At 35.8% G+C, this 23,640-nt stretch overlaps 1 protein-coding gene across 1 annotated transcript in view; it reads right to left on the reverse strand.

The window, feature by feature from the left end:
• Nucleotides 1–23,640, reverse strand: part of LOC142143417 (maltase-glucoamylase-like) — a 191,734-nt gene that overhangs the window by 1,177 nt on the left and 166,917 nt on the right. Inside the window, exons 58-71 of the mRNA XM_075201251.1 lie at nucleotides 21,908–21,970; nucleotides 20,248–20,364; nucleotides 19,596–19,680; nucleotides 17,703–17,841; nucleotides 13,556–13,689; nucleotides 12,076–12,110; nucleotides 11,870–11,986; nucleotides 10,712–10,860; nucleotides 9,489–9,573; nucleotides 7,578–7,634; nucleotides 6,600–6,724; nucleotides 4,475–4,563; nucleotides 3,561–3,610; nucleotides 1,123–1,287 (exon numbers count right to left, since the gene is read on the reverse strand). Coding sequence (XP_075057352.1) covers nucleotides 1,123–1,287; nucleotides 3,561–3,610; nucleotides 4,475–4,563; nucleotides 6,600–6,724; nucleotides 7,578–7,634; nucleotides 9,489–9,573; nucleotides 10,712–10,860; nucleotides 11,870–11,986; nucleotides 12,076–12,110; nucleotides 13,556–13,689; nucleotides 17,703–17,841; nucleotides 19,596–19,680; nucleotides 20,248–20,364; nucleotides 21,908–21,970 — 1,410 coding nt within the window. The remainder of the gene's footprint in view (nucleotides 1–1,122; nucleotides 1,288–3,560; nucleotides 3,611–4,474; nucleotides 4,564–6,599; nucleotides 6,725–7,577; nucleotides 7,635–9,488; nucleotides 9,574–10,711; nucleotides 10,861–11,869; nucleotides 11,987–12,075; nucleotides 12,111–13,555; nucleotides 13,690–17,702; nucleotides 17,842–19,595; nucleotides 19,681–20,247; nucleotides 20,365–21,907; nucleotides 21,971–23,640) is intronic.

The following is a 23,640-nucleotide window of genomic DNA, read 5'->3' on the forward strand; positions in this document are numbered from 1 at the left end:
TAAAACTATCTCAACTAAACTCAAACTGCACCCAACATATCAAACTTCTACTCACCACAGTCCCATGCCCATCATATACAGTCATATGCCTAACTTATCAGTCTCATGGCCACCACAGGCTAATGCCCACCATATAAATAATACATTATATACATGCAGCTTATGAGTCTTGTCAGACTCATGGCCAACCCACTACCTATGTATTAAAATACATATACCCAGTTTATTACTCTTGTAGTTTCATGCACACCACAGTCCATTGCCCACCTGATACATCCTAAAATATACACCCCCAGGTTGTTAGTCTTGTCACTCTCATAATCAACACAGTCCACTGCCCACCATATACATCCTACAATATACACACCCAGCTTATCATTCTTGTCAGTCTCATGCCCACCACAGTACAATGCTCATTGTATACAGCTCCACGCTCAACCTTAGTAAAGAGCCCATCAAAGTTCCAGATCTATACATACATACAGCCATATGTATAGCATATGTCTCATGCCTCAAACAGTCATGCCCCCTCTCCAATGATGATCAATTGTGAAGAAGAGAGACTGCATAGTTTTCTTAATAGAACCAAGTTCTATGGCTACAGTAGTTTTCAATAATTTTATCATTTTTGTGCTGTAGCAGTCAGTTAGAACAGTTTGGCTTCACATTGGCGGGAGAAATTTGGTAGCTTTTTGATAGTTGTTACGGCAGATCCCAGTGTCATTTAGTTTGACTGGGGCAGTTGTCCTATTTGTTTTTGTTGGTAGCGCAGGGGGCAGCCATTGACAAAAAGTGGCTGGCTCTATTTTTATTTGTAGTAATAAGCTGGCAGTGGGGCAATAAAATAAAAGATCTGTCATTAACAACTACAGCTGCAAGCACAAGCTCTAGAAATAAGCTGGCAAAATAAATAATCTGAAGGCAGGACTAAGCCCCCCCCAGGATGTTAAATTATCTTGCATCCCCTCCCCAAATGTCAGTTCTGTTCTAGCATTGTTTCTATGTATGAGGGCCTGTATCTTCTATAAATTATTTTTTTAACCTCCTATTGACTAATGTTATTATTAATTGTACTAATATTTAACTATTCATGTTATTCTAAAGGTCTTGCTCTTTACTTACCTCATTAACTGCTGTAAAATGAGTAATCACATCTGTGCTACCATTATACGTAACTGAAACACTTTTTGCATTTGTTCCAGGGCCCCAAATGTAAACATGTCCAAGATGTAGAGGATTTGACTGAGATAGGTAATTATTCATAGATATTGTGTTTGTTACAATATTCTGTGGAAACATTTGGTTAGGGAGGGAAGATATAAATTAAGTATTCAATACAGTTTTTTAAACATACAGAGTACACATTGAAAAACACAAAAAAACTTTATTGATATTTTAAGTAGGCACCTCTGACCGAAGGAGTCTGTTTTTTTTTGTTGGTCAGTGAGTTATAACAACTCCCACCATCCCGTACCCAGTGAGGGAGATGTCTGTTACTTTGAGGTGTGCGGACAGTGGCCCTATGGTGGGCAATATGTCGCTTATCTAACTCAGCGGCCACAGAGAAATGACACCCCTGTGTGGGAAGCAGGGTCATGGGCGAAACAAAAAGGTGGTGAGAGTAAGGATTTGTTAGGGCCAATAAAAAGGGAGTGGTGTGTGTCTTCTCTAGTTTCATGATTATGGGGATGGATGCAATGGGGCTAGACCAATATAAGTGTTATGAGCTGGGGCAGCACGGTGGCTAAGTGGTTAGCACTTCTGCCTCACAGCACTGTGGTCATGAGTTAAATTCCTGACCATGACCTTATCTGTGTGGAGTTTGTATGTTCTCCCTGTGTTTGCGTGGGTTTTCCTCCGGGTGCTCCGGTTTCCTCCCACGCTCCAAAAACATACAAGTAGGTTAATTGGCTGCTATCAAAATTGACCCAAGTCTCTCCCTCTCTGTCTGTCTGTATGTATGTGTGTGCATGTTAGGGAATTTAGATTGTAAGCTCCAATGGGGCTGGGACTGATGTGAATGAGTTCTCTGTACAGTGCTACGGAATCAGTGGTGCTATATAAGTAAATTGTGATGATGATGATGTGTCTGTAGTGCTGTTGTCACAATTAAATAAATATTGTGACCTATTTTTGTTGAACTAAAAGCAAACCTGCCAAACAATATGCCCACTATACGAGGCTCATGTTTGGATAATTTGAATACCTTTGCTTTCCATCATGTGGATAACTATGAATGTCTATATTGCAATGTTTTTAATTTGTGTGGGCAGGAGTGGGTTATAAATATATAGTATAGTGTTTAATAAAAAAAAAAAAGACATGATAAAGCACTGTTAGTGCAGTTCACTTATATGCCACAACTACGTAGGGTTATTATGGAGTGTGCCAGGTTCGTACAAACTTTTTAAAGGATATTTATTTGTTATTACAGAAAAAGTTACAAGATCACGGAAAAGCCTCCCAGCTGATAAGAATTAGTGCAACAACATAATTTAAGCATGCCATCTTCAGCATCTGTACAATGTTTTGTAAAAGACACATAGCAGTCCTGGGGCCTGATTCATTAAGGATCTTAACTTAAGAAACTTCTTATTTAAGTGTCCCTTTACAAAACCATGTACAATGCAAGGGGTGCAAATTAGTATTCTGTTTTGCACATAAGTTAAATACTGACTTGTTTTTTCATGTAGCACACAAATACTTGATAGCTTATTTGTACACTGAAATTTAAAGTTGATATTTGTGTGCTACATGAAAAAACAGTCAGTATTTAACTTATGTGCAAAACAGAATACTAATTTGCACCCCTTGCATTGTACATGGTTTTGTCCAGGAGACTTAAATAAGAAGTTTCTTAAGTTAAGATTCTTAGGGAATCAGGCCCCTAGTCCTTAGCAATGTTGCTTATGACAATACACTGACGGATTAAAGGACCACTGATCATAAAAGCATTATTTATTTTTCTAACCTCCACTACATGAATACCTCACTCTTATTCCCCTCCTCCCATTATATGAGAAGCTCTGGCAGGATAAATTTGACAATGATGATAAGCGATTAAATGACACAAATGTCAATGTGTAGATCGAAAGAGTTATTCAATTCAATTGATAATAACTTGTCTTCAAATCTTAGAAGGAAAGGTCTCTAATTCTATATTGCACTATATGTTTGCTAGGGAAAGATTTTGTGTTTGCCATACAATTTGTTGAATAAACGTTTGTAAATGCATTTCAGGAATAGGATCTCTTTACAACATTATGCAGAAAGTTACAGAATACTGAAAGTATAAAAGTAATCTATTGCTGCATTTTGTTACTTTGTCATAAATAAAGTATTATAATTACTATGATGAAATTCTTTTAAACAATTGGTGAACTATTTAAATGTGTTTTCGTAAATTTTATGATTATTTGCTCCAAATTACAGGAACATTATTTATATAGCCCCAATAATTCTGGTTAATAGATCTATAACTAGAGCAGAAAAAATTACTTTTCTGCTAAAAATTGTACTGAAGTAAGAAATTATTTTCTAGCAATATGAACAGTACATACCTTATCAGCACTGAATGTTCCCAGGAAGTAATTCTGCTTTTCTATTGAATCTGCAAAAGAAATTATTAGTAGTAATGTTGGCACATATTATAGATCTTGCCTTTGCTTTACCTCATTTGGGGCCTGATTCATTAAGGATCTTAAATGAAGACGTATCTTATTTCAGTCTCCTGGACAAAACCATGTTACAATGCAAGGGGTGCAAACTAGTTTTTTGTTTTGCACATAAGTTAAATACTGCCTGTTTTTCATGTAGCACACACATATCAACTTTAAATTTCAGTGTACAAATAAGCTATCAAGTATTTGTGTGCTACATGAAACAACAGTCAGTATTTAACTTATGTGCAAAACAGAATACTAATTTGCACCCCTTGCATTGTACCATGGTTTTGTCTAGGAGACTGAAATAAGATACCTCTTCATTTAAGATCCTTAATGAATCAGGCCCTTGGCTATGATTTGCTTAACTTCACAATAACCTGGGGCCTGATTCATTAAGGATCTTAAATGAAGAGGTATCTTATTTCAGTCTCCTGGACAAAACCATGTTACAAAGCAAGGGGTACAAACGAGTTTTCTGTTTTGCACAAAAGGAAAATACTGGCTGTTTTTTAATGTAGCACACAAATATTTGATAGCTTATTTGTACAGTGAAATTCAAAGTTGATCTAGGACATGCCCTACCCCAACTATAAATCTGCCATCACAATTTAAATGTTTGCCTCTTACTTCAATGCAACATGGTTTTGCCTTACTTACTTACTGTTGCTTAACTTTCCTTAATGAATCAGACCCCTGCTGTTGCAACTCATACAGTTGAGTGAAAAAAAATGTTAAAACCTTACTTATGTTTACTTAGTATTTAAATACATATTTTCTAATTTTATTTTATTTTAAGTTGTTTAACCCACCTATACTTTCTCCATCATCCCAGAAAAGATTGCCATGAGCTTTGCCTTCATCATCCAGGGCAACCAGAAGTCCCATAAATTTCTTACGGCTGCAAATACAACAAGCTCATATTAAATGGATATCATACTCTACATTCTATACACTTTAACCTTGTATTTCTTATTGATAATAAGATCAAAGTTCCGGGCATTGTCACTAATGTGATTGAACTGGGCCACAATTATTGATAAAGTTTTTGGATTCAATAGTTTTGCCACATCTCCCCCCTTTTTTTTTCTTAAAAGCCCCTTGACATACATAAAGCTAAAAACCAATGGTAAACAATGATACAAACTAGATCCTCCTGTAGATTGTCATTTATATATTAAGAAAATAAGTATGGGCATCACGGTGCCACAGTGGTTAGCACTTCAGGGCCCTATCTGTGTGGTGTTTGGGGAGTCTGTACATTTTTTGGTATAATGTACAATGCAATTAAGGATTCCTATTCATTATACTTAGAAGACTGGGGTGTCAAAGTTACAACTTTAGGTGTCCCAGCCCCATTCCTAAGGCCCAGTGGTACCACAAAGAGGCTCAGTGCTTTTCACACCACAGGGCTGGAACATATTAGGAAGGGGAAAACATGCTGATTTTTATATGCTACAAACCCATGAAGTTTAAGGTTGATTTTTGAAATTGCAGGGGTACCTAACTTCTGTGGTCTTCCTGTTATAGTGAAAACCAGCCCAGATTATCTAGCACTTGGGTTAGCTTACAATTTGGGGAACAAGGCATGATACCCATTTTATAAATTATCTGAAACCGCACCGGTCCTGTGAAGTCATTATCGACACTGAGATCAGGGGTTACTCTACCGATTCATTCACAAAAATTACTGGTAACTATAAAATGTACATTTTTAACATTCAAATAGGTTTAATAATATTATGCTGTGTAAGGAACTTCAGATAAGACACATACTGAAATAAATTTTTAATTTGTGAAAGAGAGAAGAATTGGCATAAAGGGACACTCTTGTCTAAATTAAAATTTATAAATCTTTATTAATGTACATTAAAAAGATGTCCCTATATAAGGAACACTTCATGTTAGTAAATACAATAGAAGAATAGCGAAATATTTAGAAGATGAAAGCAATTGTGTAATGATTGTGATAGTAACTGCTAAAAAGGTAGTTAGCCACTACCCAAGCACGTCGCTACTTATTGTATGGGAAAGATAATTTAGATTCTGATAAACTTATATAATATCCCCACACTGCCTTGAGAAAGACAGATAGCGAAACGCACGTTGGCAGTATAGCGCGCCGCTCTCCTGCTTACTTATATAGATATTGACTTCATTAGATTCAGCCACCCTGCTAAGTCTTAACGCTTATCCTATTAGCATAATCGCTTATTCTATTAAGATAATCGCTATATAACAGCAAACTATTGAGTCTGTAATACCAAGTACAAAGCGTTATTAGCAACACCTTTATGTATAGCTAGGATAGTGTGGCTGAATCAGTGCAATTGAGTTACCATACACAAACAAAGTTTGTTTATTCATACCAATTAGGAAGAACTCAGTAAGGAGCTGTTATTATAAAACTGACATTTCATTGTCTATATGAATTGGTAGTTCAATCAGTGAATCCATTACATTATATATAGCAGGCAGTGTGGGAATATTATATATGTTTATCAGAATCTAAATTATCTTTCCCATACAATAAGTAGCGACGTACTTGGGTAGTGGTTAACTACCTTTTTAGCAGTTACTATCACAATCATTACACAATTGCTTTCATCTTTTAAATATTTCGCTATTCTTCTATTGTATTTATTAACATGAAGTGTTCCTTATATAGGGACATCTTTTTAATGTACATTAATAACGATTTATAAATTTTAATTTAGACAAGAGTGCCCCTTTATCACAATTCTTCTCTCTCTTTCACAAATTAAAAGTTGATACAATGTGTGGGTGCACCTGTCCTCAAAACCATATCAACACAGATTGACTATATCATCATATAAATGGGATGTTTATGGTGAAAAGAGGATTTGTCTACCTGGTGCGATATATATCTCTTTAACATACTGAAATTAGTAATTTATGTACATGTTTTGTACTTACCTGTAAAAAGTGTTATTTGCTGACTCCTGCCAGGGTATGATATGTCCACCTCTAACATGAAGATTAATGTACTCAAGGGGAGCCGCTAAATTCACCCATTTACCTCTTTCAGTAACTACATTCCCCTGCAATAGAATACAAATAAAGATTTAAAGGGAGATTATACTGTAAATCAGTTAGATGTTTGAGCTTTGTGTCATATTGTGATGTTTTAAAATACATAATATCCCTGCATATGTTTAAAAGTAGACACACATCACTACTCTGTGCTGACGGGTATCCTGCTCTTTCCACTATCTAACTGTAAGTCTGTGGCTTCCCACTTGCCTACATTCCCCACCACACATCATGGGTGTGTCTTTGTTACATGCAACCCTATCCTGACTAACATGATCTGGACATAACACCGGTTAGTAACACTTTGCTGTCTTTCAGTTCTGGGGAGGTCTTAATAGACTAATACCATCATTATCTATATGTATATTAAGTGCATAAGCAAACCAAGAGGGAGGGGGTTCCTAGTGCCTGGAAACCCCCTCCAAGCCTGGGGCACTGTATAATTGAGGTGGCTGGACCCTGCCCCCGCTTCACATGGCTCTGCTTGAAAAGGGAGAGCTGCGTGCACCTAACGGTAGTGCACGCAGCATTACCCATGTATATTATGGGGATAGGAAGAGTTGGAGAGCAGCCAGGCACTGTCTTAAATTATAGCTACACCCCCATGCATGCTGGTCACGCCCACTGGCAGCATGGTGTGGAAATCCCCCTCTACAAATCTTGCGTTTGCCCCTGAAGTGTTTTCTGCATTATAACATTTGCATTTGTTTTATAAAGGAAGGGACAATAACATCAGCTACATTTAAACACTGGTATATTAGATACTTTTAAATATTCTATGTTCATACAAAAAGTTATCATTTAGGAACATTTACTTAAACATACACTTAGATCCTGAATGAGTCAACTTAAAAATCTTACCGTGTGATAGTCATACCAACGAGTATTTGGTATATATGCATCCACTGATCTTTGTTTCTTAAATAAAATAGAAAAGCAGCATGTAATGTGGGTAATAAAGTGTGAAAAAGGTATTGTATACTTACTTCAAAATAGCATTATTTATATCGTAAGCTTCCAATAAGATGAACTAAGGATTTTCACACAACAAATCAAGGTCTCTGCACTGTGCTCACACTACTAGACCTGACTTGCATTTGACAAATGAAATGATATTGGGCCTGATTCATTAGTGATCTTATCTTGTGCAAAAGTTAAGATGCTTATTTTTAAGAAGAAACGGGGAGATAAGAGTAAAGTTAAGACAGATTTTCATCTTAACTTAAGAAATTCTTCATTTACACAGTGGATTTTGCTTCTTATCTCCCTTTTCTGAAAATCAAAATTAATCCCTGGCGCAGTGATATGGATATTGAAGGATAAAATATATGTTTTGTATGCCTTTAGCATACCCTTTCCCATAAGATGAAATGCAAGTTTGCCAGTAAGACGTTTGTATGGCACATTTAATTGTACAACATAGTTCCAGTGCACTGGATATAAATGGATAAAAACAAATATGGTTACAGGATCCCCTTATAACCGTTAATACATTTACAATTACAAGTTTAACTTTGTTGCTTGTGGCTTACAGTATATATCTTACTCTGGCTAGAATAAGCCCATAAATGCAGTTCCTAATTCCAACAAGAACAGGGCCACAGTGTCAAACGGACCGGGGTTAGTTTCTTAGGTGACTACCTCTGAAAGAACTCGCATCTATCGTCCGGGAAAAATGTGTGGCCACCGCTTTAGAAATAAGTCTGGTCGATAGGATATATAGCGATTAAATCCAGTCTGGCTGGTGGATAGAATGATACAATGTTCCATTTTGCCTGGCTTCTAAGCAGAGTTTTTTCTGAGCATGTACAGAGTGGATTTGCTTAAGATAAGCAAAAAACGGCAGATAAGATCACTAATGAACCAGGCCCATTATCTTCATCCTCATCCTCCTCTTGAGCCTCATTCTCATCCACAGTGGCCTTAGAGTGGGACAAGATAAATTAACAATGTCTCCCTATACTGCATCCACACAATTATTGTACAAGGACCAAAAGCACTGTGTACATGTGTCAGATGCTTCTTTGTTATTATCACTTAACTACTTGACTACCACATGAACGCTGGCACTTATTGGCAACCGCACGAGTGAATTCTATACAAAAATGCCAGAAATATAATATACCAGGAGTTTTGTTGCAACTAACAGTTTGAGGAATTTTTCTTTAAATGGGAGAAAGCAAAGACGTGCAATTTCACTGTCAATTTACCTTTGAGCTTTCTCCTTTCATACCAAGTTATTCCATTATCCTAACATAGTACTAAAACTAGAACCTGTATGCAAAGCTGTCTACAGACGTCTGTTTATAGATGTGAATAGGATACATGGGTATATTAACTCAGTTCTGCTACATTCTCTAATCTTGCTGAGAGGATAACACAGTTTTTATAGAAAATGACAGTGTGCAGCGAACAACTTCTGAAGTATCTTGATGAGCTATTGTAACATTGAAGGAAACACAAGACAGAACACTACACCATCTTCTAGCACACAGCAATATATTTGTTTCAGCTTTAGCTGTAATGTCTATGTTGCATATTTCCTTTCTAGTTTATACACCATTTCATTTCTTGGTAATGTTCTAATTATAATGTACTATCTGCACCTAATTAAAAAAAAAAAACATCAAACATGATCATTGGTTAAAGTGGTTAGTCTATTTTGCTTTTATCTGTCATTGTTACATTATTTCCTCTAATGTACATCAGCCTCACGTTTTTAGAGTAAAGCATAATTATGTAAAATTACACTGTGAATCTAAATTTACTCACGTCCTCAAGAACTGGACTGATCAGAAGTGCTGGACCCCAAAGGAACTGTTTGTAGATATCCCATGTTACTTTATCAGAGATAAATCTGGTAACATAATAAAAAAATAGTTTATTATATTAATGTACTAATATGGGTAAATATAGGTAGTCTTAAAAGGCAATAGGCAATAATTGAAATGTTATTGTAATGATTCATTAAAGAACGTACAGCAAAAAAATTGAGTAACTTTGAACCTTGGCATTACCATGTTGTTTTGAAGGGGGAGGGGGTAAATTTGAAATGTGAGGAAAGATTAATAATTGGAGTAGGGCATGTCCTAGATCAATTTTAAATTTCAGTGTACAAATGAGCTGTCAAGTATTTGTGTCCTACATGAATAAACAAACAATATTCATCTTGTGTGCACAATAATAAACTAATATGCACCCCTTGCATTGTAACATGGTTCTGTCCAGGAGAAAACTTACTCATTTTTTTTTGCCTTACTTTTCTTAATGAATCAGGCCCTATATGATTAGCACTTAAAGAGAGCGTATCCTCAAACATGCAAAGTATTAGTATGTATTTATGTATTATTTAGTATCAGTATTTAGTATTTTATTTTTTCATGTTAAAGTACTATGAAAATACTCACTAAAATAGAACCAAGCTTAAAATAATAGTAAGTAAATAGTCAGTAATAACACATGTTGCACAGATGTTTTTTTATTTATTCTCACCCCCAGAAGTACTCTAGAAATCTGTAGCCACAAAAAAGTGACTTATTGGGCAGGACCCTCTTACCTCTCCATCTGTATGTATTACCCAGTATTCTTTTATTACTGTTTGTTCCCAATTATAAAGTGCAACGGAATTTGCTAGGTCTCTCAAAGCTATAGCACCACTTACAAGGCACATTGGTGATATACTGACACCCATGATTAACTCTTATATATTTTATTACTCTTTACCTTTAAATGTACCATATAATATAAGTATTCTTATCTGTTTTTCCCATATCCCCATCACTTTTCCAAATAAAGCCAATCTAATGACCTTTTCTTTGAAAATTCAATTGGATCATTTTTAGTCAGCCAGTAAATCTGATTGATAGACAACCACTGTTAGTTAACTGTTAACCCAATCATAAGGCAAATTAATTAATTAACTAAACATAAGAAATTGAATATTAAAAATAGAATTAACAGTAAAAACATTATAAAGTAAAAACACAAGCACTTACTCGTGTAACAAGGGGCGCACAACAGTGGTTCCCAATGTGTGAGCTTCAAACATCAAGGTGTAAAGATATGGCAAAAGTTTGTATCTGATGTTTATAACATTTCTAGAAAGGGTTTTAAAGTTTTCATCAAAACTAACAGGATCTTGTCTCTGAAGAAATAGAAATGTAAGTGCATTAATATATGTAATTTAAAGTCATATAATAAAATCTTGTAAGGAGCGTAATAAAAATAATCATGTTAATTATCAGTAAATATCCGAATTGTGCCAAATATGCTTGGTGCAGTAACTTTGGGAATAGTCAGGCCTGGGGTTTTCAATAGTCAATTTGGGGGTAAATGTATCAAGCTGAGAGTTTTTCGGCGGGTTTGAAAAACTAATCATATTCTATCTATCATTTATTTAGTACATTCTACAAAATGACCGCTAGAATCTGATTGGTTGCTATAGGCAACATCTCCACTTTTCAAACCCGCTGGAAAACTCTCAGCTTGATACATTTACCCCCTGATAATATCTGGACCAGAGTCTTTTAAGGGTGATACACCTATACCAAATGGACTTCATCTGGCTGTTATAACATTATTATATTGCTTACGCCAAATAAATAAAGGACATGTTAAATATAAATGGTATCATCCTGTGATACCAATACCAATATTGCAATAATACAATATCAAAGTAATGTTTTTCCATCTGTGTTATTGATTTGTAATCATAGTGTGATTGCCCACTGTGTCTCTAGAAGAGCCTTAAAATCACTGGGTAGTATTTTTCTGCATCCACTTGGGCTTCAGTTCCAAGGCTACTGAGAGATTATCAGATAATTAGTGATAATCCAGATAATGCATCTATTGTTTGAAGCACAGTGAAATTATACAGAGATGTTAAGAATAAGGTAATAAAAATGACAAAATAAATTTCAATAGTTAACTAATAATTAAGTTGTGTCTACAGCACTTACTCAATAGACCCTAATTACAAACATATTAGCACATTAATCTAAATTTTACAAAATGTTGATATTACTATCCCTTTCAGTGATTAGAATAACATGAAATGCACTTTTGAACTTATCGTTAGAAAGTTACTCTTTAGTGCTACATCACTATTCTATTTGGGTCTTTTATTACAAGTTGTCCATGCTGAAGCAACATACAATGTAGCCTTTTCCATTGTGATTCCTAGCATAAGGGTAGAATGCTCCCAGCTCCATCCAGCGAGCACAAAGTTCATATGTAGTGTCCCCGAAGAAGCCACAAATGTCTGCACCAGTCTGCACAAATTAACACAATGCATGTATTAGTCAACGCTGTTTACAATAAAGCTGTGTATAAGTGAAAGAAATAAAAAATGTTTGCTTACATATGCCATTCCAAACAGACTAAACTCCATCATACCTGTAAAATAAGGATACATTTATTTTAGAGAAAATAAGCAAATATTGTTTAAACTGTATACTGTTGTGTCATTTAACATGATGCAGTTGCAACATTATTCCTCTGTTGAATCACTCTGTATGTCTCTGCACTGGTTTCCTGTTTTCTACCGAATCCAATATAAAATACTTTTACTAACCTACAAGGCCATCAACAAAGCTGCACCAACATACATCTCCTCTCTTGTCTCAAAATATCTCCCAACTCGGCAACTCCGTTCTGCGTCTCTCATCCACCCTCATTACATCCTCCCATTCCCGGTTACAGGACTTTTTTTGGGCTGCACCCACTCTATGGAATTCTCTCCCTCGCACATTAAGACTCTCCTCTGGTCTACAAGCTTTTAAGAGTTCTCTGAAAACTCACCTCTTCAGACAAGCTTATAATATTCCTCAACCACACTCTTAACCTCACTACATTACCCTATTACCACCCTCTATACAACTACCCCTTGACCAACATTGTTGTGTGACAGGATCATTTAGCTTATGAGTCACTTTTACCTTTGCAGTCTGGCTGGGTCGACTGCAAATGTAGACTTAACCTCATGTGTCAAACTCCCATTGTCCAATAGATTGTAAACTTGCGAGCAGGGCCTTCTCACCTCTTTGTCTGTATTACCCAGTTTGTTTATTAGTTTACTATATTTGTCCCCAATTGTAAAGCGCTACGGAATATGTTGGCGCTATATAAATAAATGATGATGATGATGATGATGAACATTGATTTTTTTACCAGTTAAACAATACAAAATATGACAACTATCCAAAGCTTAGGTAACCTGTGACTGTGTACAACTGTCAGCATGCCTTTGTGGTTCATTAAGAGCTAGTCATGGGTTAGATATCTCTTATTTACAGAGCATGTGGCATACAACCTTTGGTGTCTTAACCCTGTACCCCATCTCCTACATGTAACTCTTTTAGCCCAGACAATTCCTATCACAAATAATCAGGTAGTATTAAGAGCCTGCATTATTCCTTCCCTCTCCAGTTAAGTTGAGTTCCTCATTAAAACCTTCCCCCAAAATTTAGGATGTCCCCACATCATTTAAATCTAGATTTTTCCTCAATCCTTAAGTTAATTTTCTTTGAGATAATACAACTTGACATATACTTAGTGCAGGGAGAAGACTCCCAGTCTGTACTGCTCTTAGACACATGTCTAGTGTGACTTATGCTAAATAAATGCCTATACGTCTTAATTACATATGAGGCAGTGCAATTTCTAACATTTAGTCATTAAGGAAAACAAAAATCAGGAGTGTGGCTTACATGTGCACCGTCAGGGATTTATAACTCATAGATGCTAATATTCCAACAGACAAAGCTGCATTATTACTTATACAATAAGACACAAATAACTCAGCAAAGATTATTTTACACATATTTTAAAAAGTTGCTTACCAATAATAGATTTATCAATCTGGTTCCAGGCAGCCGTGTTATCTCCAAGCCAATGTCCTATCCACTGCCCAACTGTTGGATATGTAGAGCGACTGACAACAATTCCTCTCTTTCCAGTTATGTTGCGCAAAACACTTTTAGGATAGAAAATATAACAAATAATTATACTTATAATAAACCAAGTAATTGTAAAGTAGAAGGTGAAAGATTTTATTCTGTTTTTATTTTGCTTTAATATGTTCTATATAAATCCACAATTCTAATTAGATATTTATTAGCAATGTACAATATTTTCATGAAGAAGTGCAAGTTACTGAGCAAGATCAGGAACGGAGTAAGTATTTTGATGGCCCTGTCATAGTCACAAATTATTCCCTTGTGTACATGGTGAAAGAGATGACCCAAGATGGAATGGATGAGAGAAAGCCATAAGTAAATTAACTCAAAGTCATCCATCAAAACTTGCTGACAATAAAGTAATGAACATATAATTTTCCTATCATCAACAGACTTCTTTAACTGATAATTTCAGGAGCTTGGTAATCACTGAATGACTTCCTTATTAGTTTGATAATCTTCCGAATACTTCACGATGGTCTGTAAACTTATATAATTAAACATATTATTTATAGTCCACTAATCTCCACCAAACTCCGAATATTTTATTTAACTATTCTTGCCACAAGGTAGGACTTTAATGCTAAGTATGTTTTTATCTGTATGCAGGGAAGACGGGTAGTTGAGAAAGGAGAATATCTTCCCCTCTCTCTAGCCTACTACTCACCCTCTGTAATTTCCCATTGACTACCACTCTCTAAATCCCTGTTGTCTAGAACTGCTTCAATTTAGCTAATACTACGTCTACTTCCCTTGCTACATTGATTATTGTTTGGCAGTGAACTATCTTTGTCTCTAACTTGTCTTATTTGCAACACAGATACCAGCTTATTTTGCTATTGACTCTGATTATTAAAGATGTGTTCCTCAGTCCTGAATGTACCACATCATTGGCTTCATTGCATCCCTAATCTTGAATTGGCATACCATGGCTGTGCTACTGTTCCAAGGAGCATCAAACTGTATTATCACTAATACCGTTTTCATACTGCCGCCCCGGCAATATCCCGGGTTTTTCAAGCTGAGTTTTTGCCGGGGCTCGGAGCGTCCCAGCTCAGAAACACCTTTCATACTGCACCTCGGACCCGGGAATTTCCCGGGTTGACCCCATTCATACTGCACAAGTCTGTGCCCTGGCAATTTGTGGGAGTCATTACCAGAGAAGTTTTCATTGGCTGAAAAATGGTGATGTCATTGAAAGGTGACTGGTTTTTTTTTCTTCCACGGGCTCCCACCGATGACATCATCCTCCAGAGACAGGCAGACAGCCAATCAGCTTGTTTTCTGTGCAACCCGGGTTGCACCATTCATAGTGCAGGCAACCCGGGTCCGACCCGGGAATTACCCCTCGATAAATCCCGGGTTGAAGACCCGGGTTTTTAGACCCGGGATTTTTGACTTGTACCATTCATACTGCACCAAGACCCGGGTCGTTTGAGCTCGCCCCGGCAAAAACCCCGGATTTTGGTGCAGTATGAATGGGGTATAAGTAGTTTACCAAAGAAACTAACCTTTAGTAAAAAGGTATAGTTATTGAAAGAAGAGGCACCAGTATTTGCATTTTGCTCTACCTGCACTTATTACACCCCAATGGAAATAAACTAGTTTTAGCATCTATCTTACCAGATCAGTCACAAACTTTACATAACTTAATATCCATTTATGAGTGAAATATTGAGGTTAGTTATTGCACTCTCACAATTTCCACATCTTGGTTAATAATGAAATATTTGTTCTCTGCCAAATATATCCTACGTTCAATCAAAAAGGGAAGTGACCTAGATATTTTCTTTCATTGCAGTTATATTTAAATTAGCAAGGATTTTCAGGTTATAGATACCCATAAAATACTTTATCTTACTTTTTTCTTTCTTGCTCAATGAAGTGAAAATTAAACATTCCTAATGTACTGTTATTACATCTTACATTAACTGCCAAAATACTGTTTTTAAAAAGGAGAATTAGCATAGATTCTAGTTTCCTTTAGAATTAAGAAAATGAATGAATCACTGTGCAATGTATGTCTGTGTGCATACAGCAGTTCCAAGACAAAGGGGCGTATTCAATTGTTAGCGTTAACGCTAACAAACGAGCGCTCGAAAAATCTTAGCGTTAATATGGTAATTACTTGCGGAATTTCAGCTCGCTGCTCCCTGAGCTGCGAGCTGAAATCCTGCGAGTAAACTACAGTATTAACGCTAAGATTTTTCGAGCGCTCGTTTTTCAGCGTTAATGCTGACAATTGAATACGCCCCAAAGTGTGCTTTTATGTTTGGCAATATTAAGCTTGTAGCTGCTAATACAAAAATGCTATATAAACCAACCAGCACTTCAGCTCTTTGGTAGAAAATACCTTTTATTATAAATGTTTCTAATTATCACTGTACCTGAGGCAAAATGTTTTAGATGAATTGTTTTGATTACTTGAAGTAATCAGAAGGTAATCAGCAGGTAATTCTACCAGAAAAAGGCTCTAAGAACACCAATATTTAGATTAAAGTTTTAAAATGTGATATGAGTCATTATGACCAACTACTTGTGTCATCAGGTAATTCTCTTACTAACACAGGTTGACAGGATTTACTGTGTTGAGACTGAGCAAAGAAAGCTGAGAAATAATACTGTAACTTGCATTCAAAGCAGAAATTATTATATTTTAGACAATGTGATGTCTTGTTTTTTGGATATTTTATGTCTGCAGAGATCTGTGATAAATTAAAGAGCACTACACTACTACATTCACTCCACCTCCTTGTCTTCATCTCATCAGCTCTGTGCTTTTGTCATGCTCTAAGGGACATCAGATGTCATGCTACCAGGGTAGACTAAAATAGGCAGGAGAACTAAATGTCTTAGAGATACATGGAGATCACAAGTTATTTGTAAGGGATATTATCTGATTTGAGGAGCTAGCATGCAGCATCTAAGGTGCACAAGTTATCCCTTTTCCTAACATAGTGAACAGCTTGTATAGACTAAATGCCTTCAATTTGTATCTGCTGCTTTTCAAATGTATGAAACAGAAAAAAGACCCCTTTAAACAGTGTTCCGCTAACCAGAAATAATGAACAGCAGTGGGAAAAAAAAGAGTAGTATTTTTCAATGACAAAAAAGAATAGCAGTATTTAAAATGAAATATACCCAACACTATAAATACATCTCTACCTTAGAAAACGGTTATTTTCAAATGACCCTTCTCCCACTTCTCCAGTCAATTCACAGTTATTTGAGTCTTTTTTTAACTGTACAAAGTAGAGCTGGCAACATATAGCCTTGGATGAGTAACATCATACTTAACAACTTTAGAAAGTTGGTTTCCGGGAGATTGACGAGGGAGGTGGGCGTGATGGGGCGGGCTCCAAAATGCACGTCATTCTGGACCCGCCCCTATGACGTTATAATGCAAATGCGTCATTTGACAGCAGGGGGCGGGGCCAAACGCCCCCTGCTGTCATTCACCGGGAATCACTGCGATTGGAACCTAATTCTGCCCACTTCACTAGGAAGTGGGCACTTCCTAGTGAAGTGGGCAGATCCGGGAGATTGCCACCCACTCTCCCGGGAGTCCGTGAGACTCTCGCAAAATGCGGGAGTCTCCCGGACATTCTGGGAGAGTTGGCAAGTATGAGTAACACAAGTACAATAAGTCAATGTTATTAATATTATTTTATTTATAAGATGCCACAAAGATCTGCATCACAGTGCAATGTTACAGGTTATTATGGGAAGGAGTAGCAATTTATAATGAGGGGTTGTCCTAAAGCATGATAATGCTGACTGTACCTCATTTCTCTTCTAAAGGCTTATGGGCCAATAAGATCAAGTAAACAGCTACTCAACCACATAGTTGTTGTAAAATCAGAGATTGTGCACAATTATGGTGAGAAGAGAACAAAGATAAAGCACAGTACTTGACATTCTCTAAATTCTAAAATATCTCAGCATTATTAAGCACACCTATCTGCAACACATGTTAAATTGCATTGCCTGTGTTTTATTACAAAAATATAATTACAATAACTAGACTTACTCAAATGTTGGCTTAGCGTGGGACCAGCCATACAGATTGTGGACATCATAGTGTCTCACCGGGGTGCCATCTGGAAGGAACTGTTGACTGTCCATGCATATAGTCTTGTGATGCAATCCCATGTCTTTTGAATTCAAGACTGGAAAAAGGAAATATTGATAAATATTACTGTTATTTTGTCACCTGGGGGTAAATGTATGAACCTCCGGATTCTTCAACTCAGCACTTAAATTTAAAGCGGCGCTGCCTTGTAAAGGGAGACTTCAAACTTTCTTTTTGACATATTTTATTCTTTTTTTTGCCAATATTGGCTAAAGTACAGGAAATTTATCCTGGTAGCAATTACATTTGATTTCTATTGCAACCTTAAACATCAAAGTAGGACCTCCAAACAAGTAAAACAGCAGATTTCTGTGGACCACACCCAACTAACAGCTCAGGGAATTACCAAGGTGTGGTATTACAATGCTCAGCAATATTTTAAACTTTTGCTTTCTTTGAAAAAAAAAAAACAATTACTTTAGCTTTCCACACAGGCAACTAGCAAGCTTTTCTGGACCACACTCAACTCACAGCTCAGTGAATCAACTGGTATGGCACTACAACGCCCAGCAATTTTCAAATTGTTTGCTCTCTTTGGAAAAAACATCAAGTGCTGAACAGTTCACAGAAATATTACTCCTGTCTGTCTCTCCACAGGCAGAGACAGGCAGGAGTGGACAACTGTGCGTTGGCTGTTCTTTACAGATCCCCGATGGTACAACTTGTAGAAATTCTGACACCTTGCTACACTGACACACTTAGGTGTCAGTCTGTTCATACACAAACAACTTCTTGCTTCAAATCCAATGATGCTTTATTGTTTGCATCACAATAACAGCATTCAGACTTGTCAGGATGACACTAGTAAGCAATATCACATTGCCTACAACTCCTGGTGACACTAATGCTAACTATAAACAGTGTGGCTCTCTACCGACTGGCCAACTTGCCCAGCATCAGTCATGTTGTATAATGGAAAGACAGGCTTAAATATACAAAGCTCCTCCCTTTGGTCTAATTAGCTGATTAAACCATATCTCCATATGTGTATATTAAATCTAGGGTTTTTGGTCTGTAAGAGCTTAACCCTGCACACAGCTTTCCCCTGCAGATTCTCTGGGACCTCATCTGTCCCTATACAGGAGAGATGTGGAAAATAGACCTTTTTACCACTAATATATATATATATATATATATATACAGTTCAAAAATATTCAACAGTCTGCAAAGTCCATATTGATAAAAACAAGAAACAGATCCACGGTTGTTCTGTAATTATAACAGACCAGTGATGAAAATATCTTTAAAATTTTAATGAAAGAAGATAATTATGCATTACTAACTCATGCCCTGCCCAATGATTGTTTCAGTACATCTTGGCCCCTAGTGGTCAAGATGGAGGTGTATACAGTGCTATACCGCCACTTCTCTTACTGATTTAATTGTATTACATTCACTTACATCCCCAAAATATTTTCCATACCGCCACTACAACCACTGTATGTATGCGTGTATATATATATATTTATAATATCAATATATTGATAACTTCTTTTGTATTATCAGTAATGTAAATCATTTTTAAGGAAAAATGTTATGTTTATTACATTTTTTGATATCATATGCGTACTATGGCTTTAAGAAACAGAATCATATATGATGTTTTATATACATTTTCAATATTTTTTAAACTATTATGCATTAATTCACTAATATACTGTATATATTATGGTTTCATAGATATTTTAATCATGTGAATATTTTACAATAAGTATAATCTTAATTGATGAAAATGTTAAATAGTTAATATTTAAAATTGTGTCAAAAATGATTATAAACCTTATAACTTACATGGCATGTAGGGAGGATAGTTCAGGGTCTGGTTTCTGCAGCCATTGACTGATCCATGTACAAAACTTGCAGGCTCATTCATATCCTAGAATGTAAAATACATGGTATTTGCATAACAACTACAGCAGTGGTATTGCCTAATAGTGGTTTATATTACACGGAAACTCACACTAGCTTTGTAAAAGGTAAAAAGGCATAGTGTAATATACACCTAAAATAGCATGCAGCGCCACATGTTAAGAAAGTACATTTATTTGCAGCTATATATAATAGGCTGTCAACATTCTAGGTTTTATGATTCTTTTGGCCTGGAACTATTACATTACTATATATAAACTATATACGCTAAATATTTTGCATGTAAAAACAGATATTTTAAAATAGAAAAGGGAAATCTGAGAGCAAAATACTCTCTGCAAGCTATGAAATGAAAAACAGCATTACAAGTAGCGGGTAACAATAATTTAAGAAAATTAAATCACTGAGCATTTATTTGTATTCAAGTAGAATTTCACTATTTGAGCACAAATTTAAACAGCTAAATCATTTGATATAATGTATGATACTTAAAACATGATTATATAAATGTAGGCTTTAAATATGCACAATTAACACTTGTTTTCAATATAAGACAAATAAAAGCAACACTTACAATCCAAATACCATCAAACCGAATAAAGTTTTCTCTAAAGTCTTTCATTTCTTGCTTCCACCATTCAGCTGTCTCATTCTTGAAAAAATCTGGAAATGCCACGTGAGCTCTGAATTTCTAACAACAAATAGATATGTGCAAACATTTGAGTAAAATGTTTATCCAGGCACGTGAACATCTTAGATATGTATTCTTGAAATAATAAAGCTATGTCCCTTTCTTAATTATCATCAGTCACAATCAACATGTTGCTGTCTTTTTTGCCTGAAGCAATCATTATAAACTACCATCATTGTTAACTGTTGCAGGGGCATGCAACATTTTGGCCCAATGAAGGGCCAGTAGTCACATTTTTATCAGGTACATTTCATACAGTTTTGATAAGTGTGCAATTCTGGCTCATGTAGCCTAACCTTTAAACTTGGAAGATTGATTCATTTTATTTTAAATGTTTGACAACTGTTTATATCTGTTTGTGAAAGTATATAAATTTAATATGACAGGTATGCCGTCATTGAATTTTAAATGAAAGATTATGACTTTGCTCTGCTTTGTCTCTCACCTTTGCTCTACGTTTATGACGGAGATAAACAAGTATGCCACAAATAGTGGCTTTATATACAATATATTTTCTCTTTGGATGAACAAAATTTTTGAACTAATCCACATCTATGGTAGATATTTTTGCGATGGCCACTGTAGAATCTAAATCAGATTGTTCACCTGTAAGTGTCAGTTTATTAGTTATGAGCTCATCAGCTGGAGAGAATTAAATACACTGCATGGCTTGAGTGTACAATAAACTCTGCTTTATTAGTTACAAGTCCCTATCTATATAGCAAAAATCACGTATTACAGAAAACTACGCCCCCAAAAAGTTTTAACCACTCATGCTCCCTTTGCACAGATGTTAATACATTCTCTCATTATCACACAGGAAAATTCCCCAGGGGGGGTTGGCTTATCTCCTGTATGCTATGTCCAAGGTTATAAGCATAGCATTGCAAATAATGAATTACTCCTACAAAACAGGTGTGTCTAACCTGTCTTTAAGCTATAACAGAACAAAATGGCTATAAAGCAACAAGATGGCGTCAGCTTAGCAAAATCACATTTCTCACCACAGATTAGTAAATAATAGTAAAATATTACTTTATGTTGAAGTTTAATGCGAGATATAGTAAACATAAAACTGTACTACTGTGGATGCAGCAATTTAGATGGCCAGTTTAGTCGTTTCTACCAAATTGTCACCAAACTGAGTAGCGATCCTAATCCATATCGGATCAGGATCAATCAGATAGCCTTCTCGAGTAGAGAAACATATATTTACCCAATTACCACCATCAGGTGGTGTATGGAGTCACACCTACTGGGTCCAATTTAATCCAGTGATGCAGCTACAGCGTTGCTGAAACAGATTAATCCAATTTGGTCACAAGCATGGTGACCAAATTATACAGAGATCAAAGTGTTCAGCATTCAGGCCAAGAGTCTGATTGGCTTGTGTGTGCATTTATTTAGGGCTAACTACATCATCAATTACCTGTAGAAGTATTTTCATTTTCTTAAGTACTGTTAATGGCGCTGAAATATATTCTTAAAACTCAGATTTAGAACTTCTGTGCATTATACTGTGGAAGACGCTTACAATACTTACAGCGATTTGTGTGTCCCAATCCAGTGAGTCATCAACCTCTATATTAGGCAAATCTGGCCAGACCTGACATAAAAAAAAACAATTAATAATGTTATAATGTTTAATAATATCTGGTGGTCTGATGACTGTTAACTGCTATTTCTGAACACTCTTCTAAACTTAATATGCTTTATCATATATAACATCATGTACATACGGATGGAGCAATAATATCTTACATAAACAGTAGGAACCATATAGAGTTGGACACACAACAGTATACAATATGAATTTTCATACTGCACATGCACACACAAAAAAAACATATGCACACATTCATATCACGTTTATTGCGCATCTTGAATTTACAATTACTTAGGGGAGATGATACAGGGAGGGAAATACATTTGCGCCACATATAATTGCAACTCAATTATATATGGCAAAGATATGCTTGCCATGAGATGTATCTCTTGCAGGTGCTGGAAGGCTGGTGCAAATATATGTGGTGATGATGATGATGACTATCAACAGCACTATCTAGCTGCTTCTGATTGGCTGTTTGTGGATTGACCTAAAGCTAATGGCATTACATTGATCAGCATTTTGGTAGGCTTAGAGCAAATAATTAAATTAATTAGCTGCCATCAATTCGCATTACTTACTATCCATTTCCATACAGTGTGCTGTAGGAAAGGCAACCAAATCCCATTTAGGGCCTGATTCATTAAGGATCTTAAATAAAGAGGTATCTTATTTCAGTCTCCTGGACAAAACCATGTTACAATGCAAGGGGTGCAAACTAGTTTTCTGTTTTGCACATAAGTTAAATACTGACTGTTTTTTTCATGTAGCACACAAATATCAACTTTAAATTTCAGTGTATAAATAAGCTATCAAGTATTTGTGTGCTACATGAAAACACAGTCAGTATTAAACTCATGTGCAAAACAGAAAACTAGTTTGCACCCCTTGCATTGTAACATGGTTTTGTCCAGGAGACTGAAATAAGATACCTCTTCATTTAAGATCCTTAATGAATCAGGCCCTTAATTCTTAAAAGGACAAACAAAGGATGTGGAGTTATTTAATTTCTCATATATGTAAAAATGTCTCTCTCTCTCTTGTGTATATGATTGCTTTACCATACTTGTACAAATGTATTCAAACATTTTGAGTAGGGTGATGCCATTTCTGCATTGTGTACTAAAACATACACCTACCACTTGCATATCTTACGACTGGCAGGTGTACATACACACACTGGTATGCCAAGCAATAAGTACTACTCTCTTTGAGTTATGTGCATCATACGATGTGTCTGCAGTGCAGAAGCCTACCTCAAGCCATAGTCACTATACTCACATACAACCAATTAATAATATATACTTTATGCCAGAAGCAGTAAATGACACAAAAATTGTTCTATCTGTACTCAAATTTTCGCTATAACCTCTGCGGTGTATTACTTAATGAACAATGGGCTTTTTAGATACAAAACAGAAGTGATATATGCTCACTACTTTCAGTACAGACTATACACTTTTCCTCATTGTTCTGCTGACTGGTTTAAAAGCATAATTAATGTATAGTAATAAACCTTAATTATGTTTTATATTAATCCTTTATCCTTTGAGTGCCCTATAAACACAATTTGGTTATCTGTTAATTTGTATGGTTTAAAAGCATATTTTCACATTGAACTTAACTGTTTTAGATAGGGTAGCAACATTATATCAATTAATTTAAAATAA

This window comes from Mixophyes fleayi, chromosome 3 (assembly GCF_038048845.1).
Source record: "Mixophyes fleayi isolate aMixFle1 chromosome 3, aMixFle1.hap1, whole genome shotgun sequence".
NCBI lineage: Eukaryota > Metazoa > Chordata > Amphibia > Anura > Limnodynastidae > Mixophyes > Mixophyes fleayi.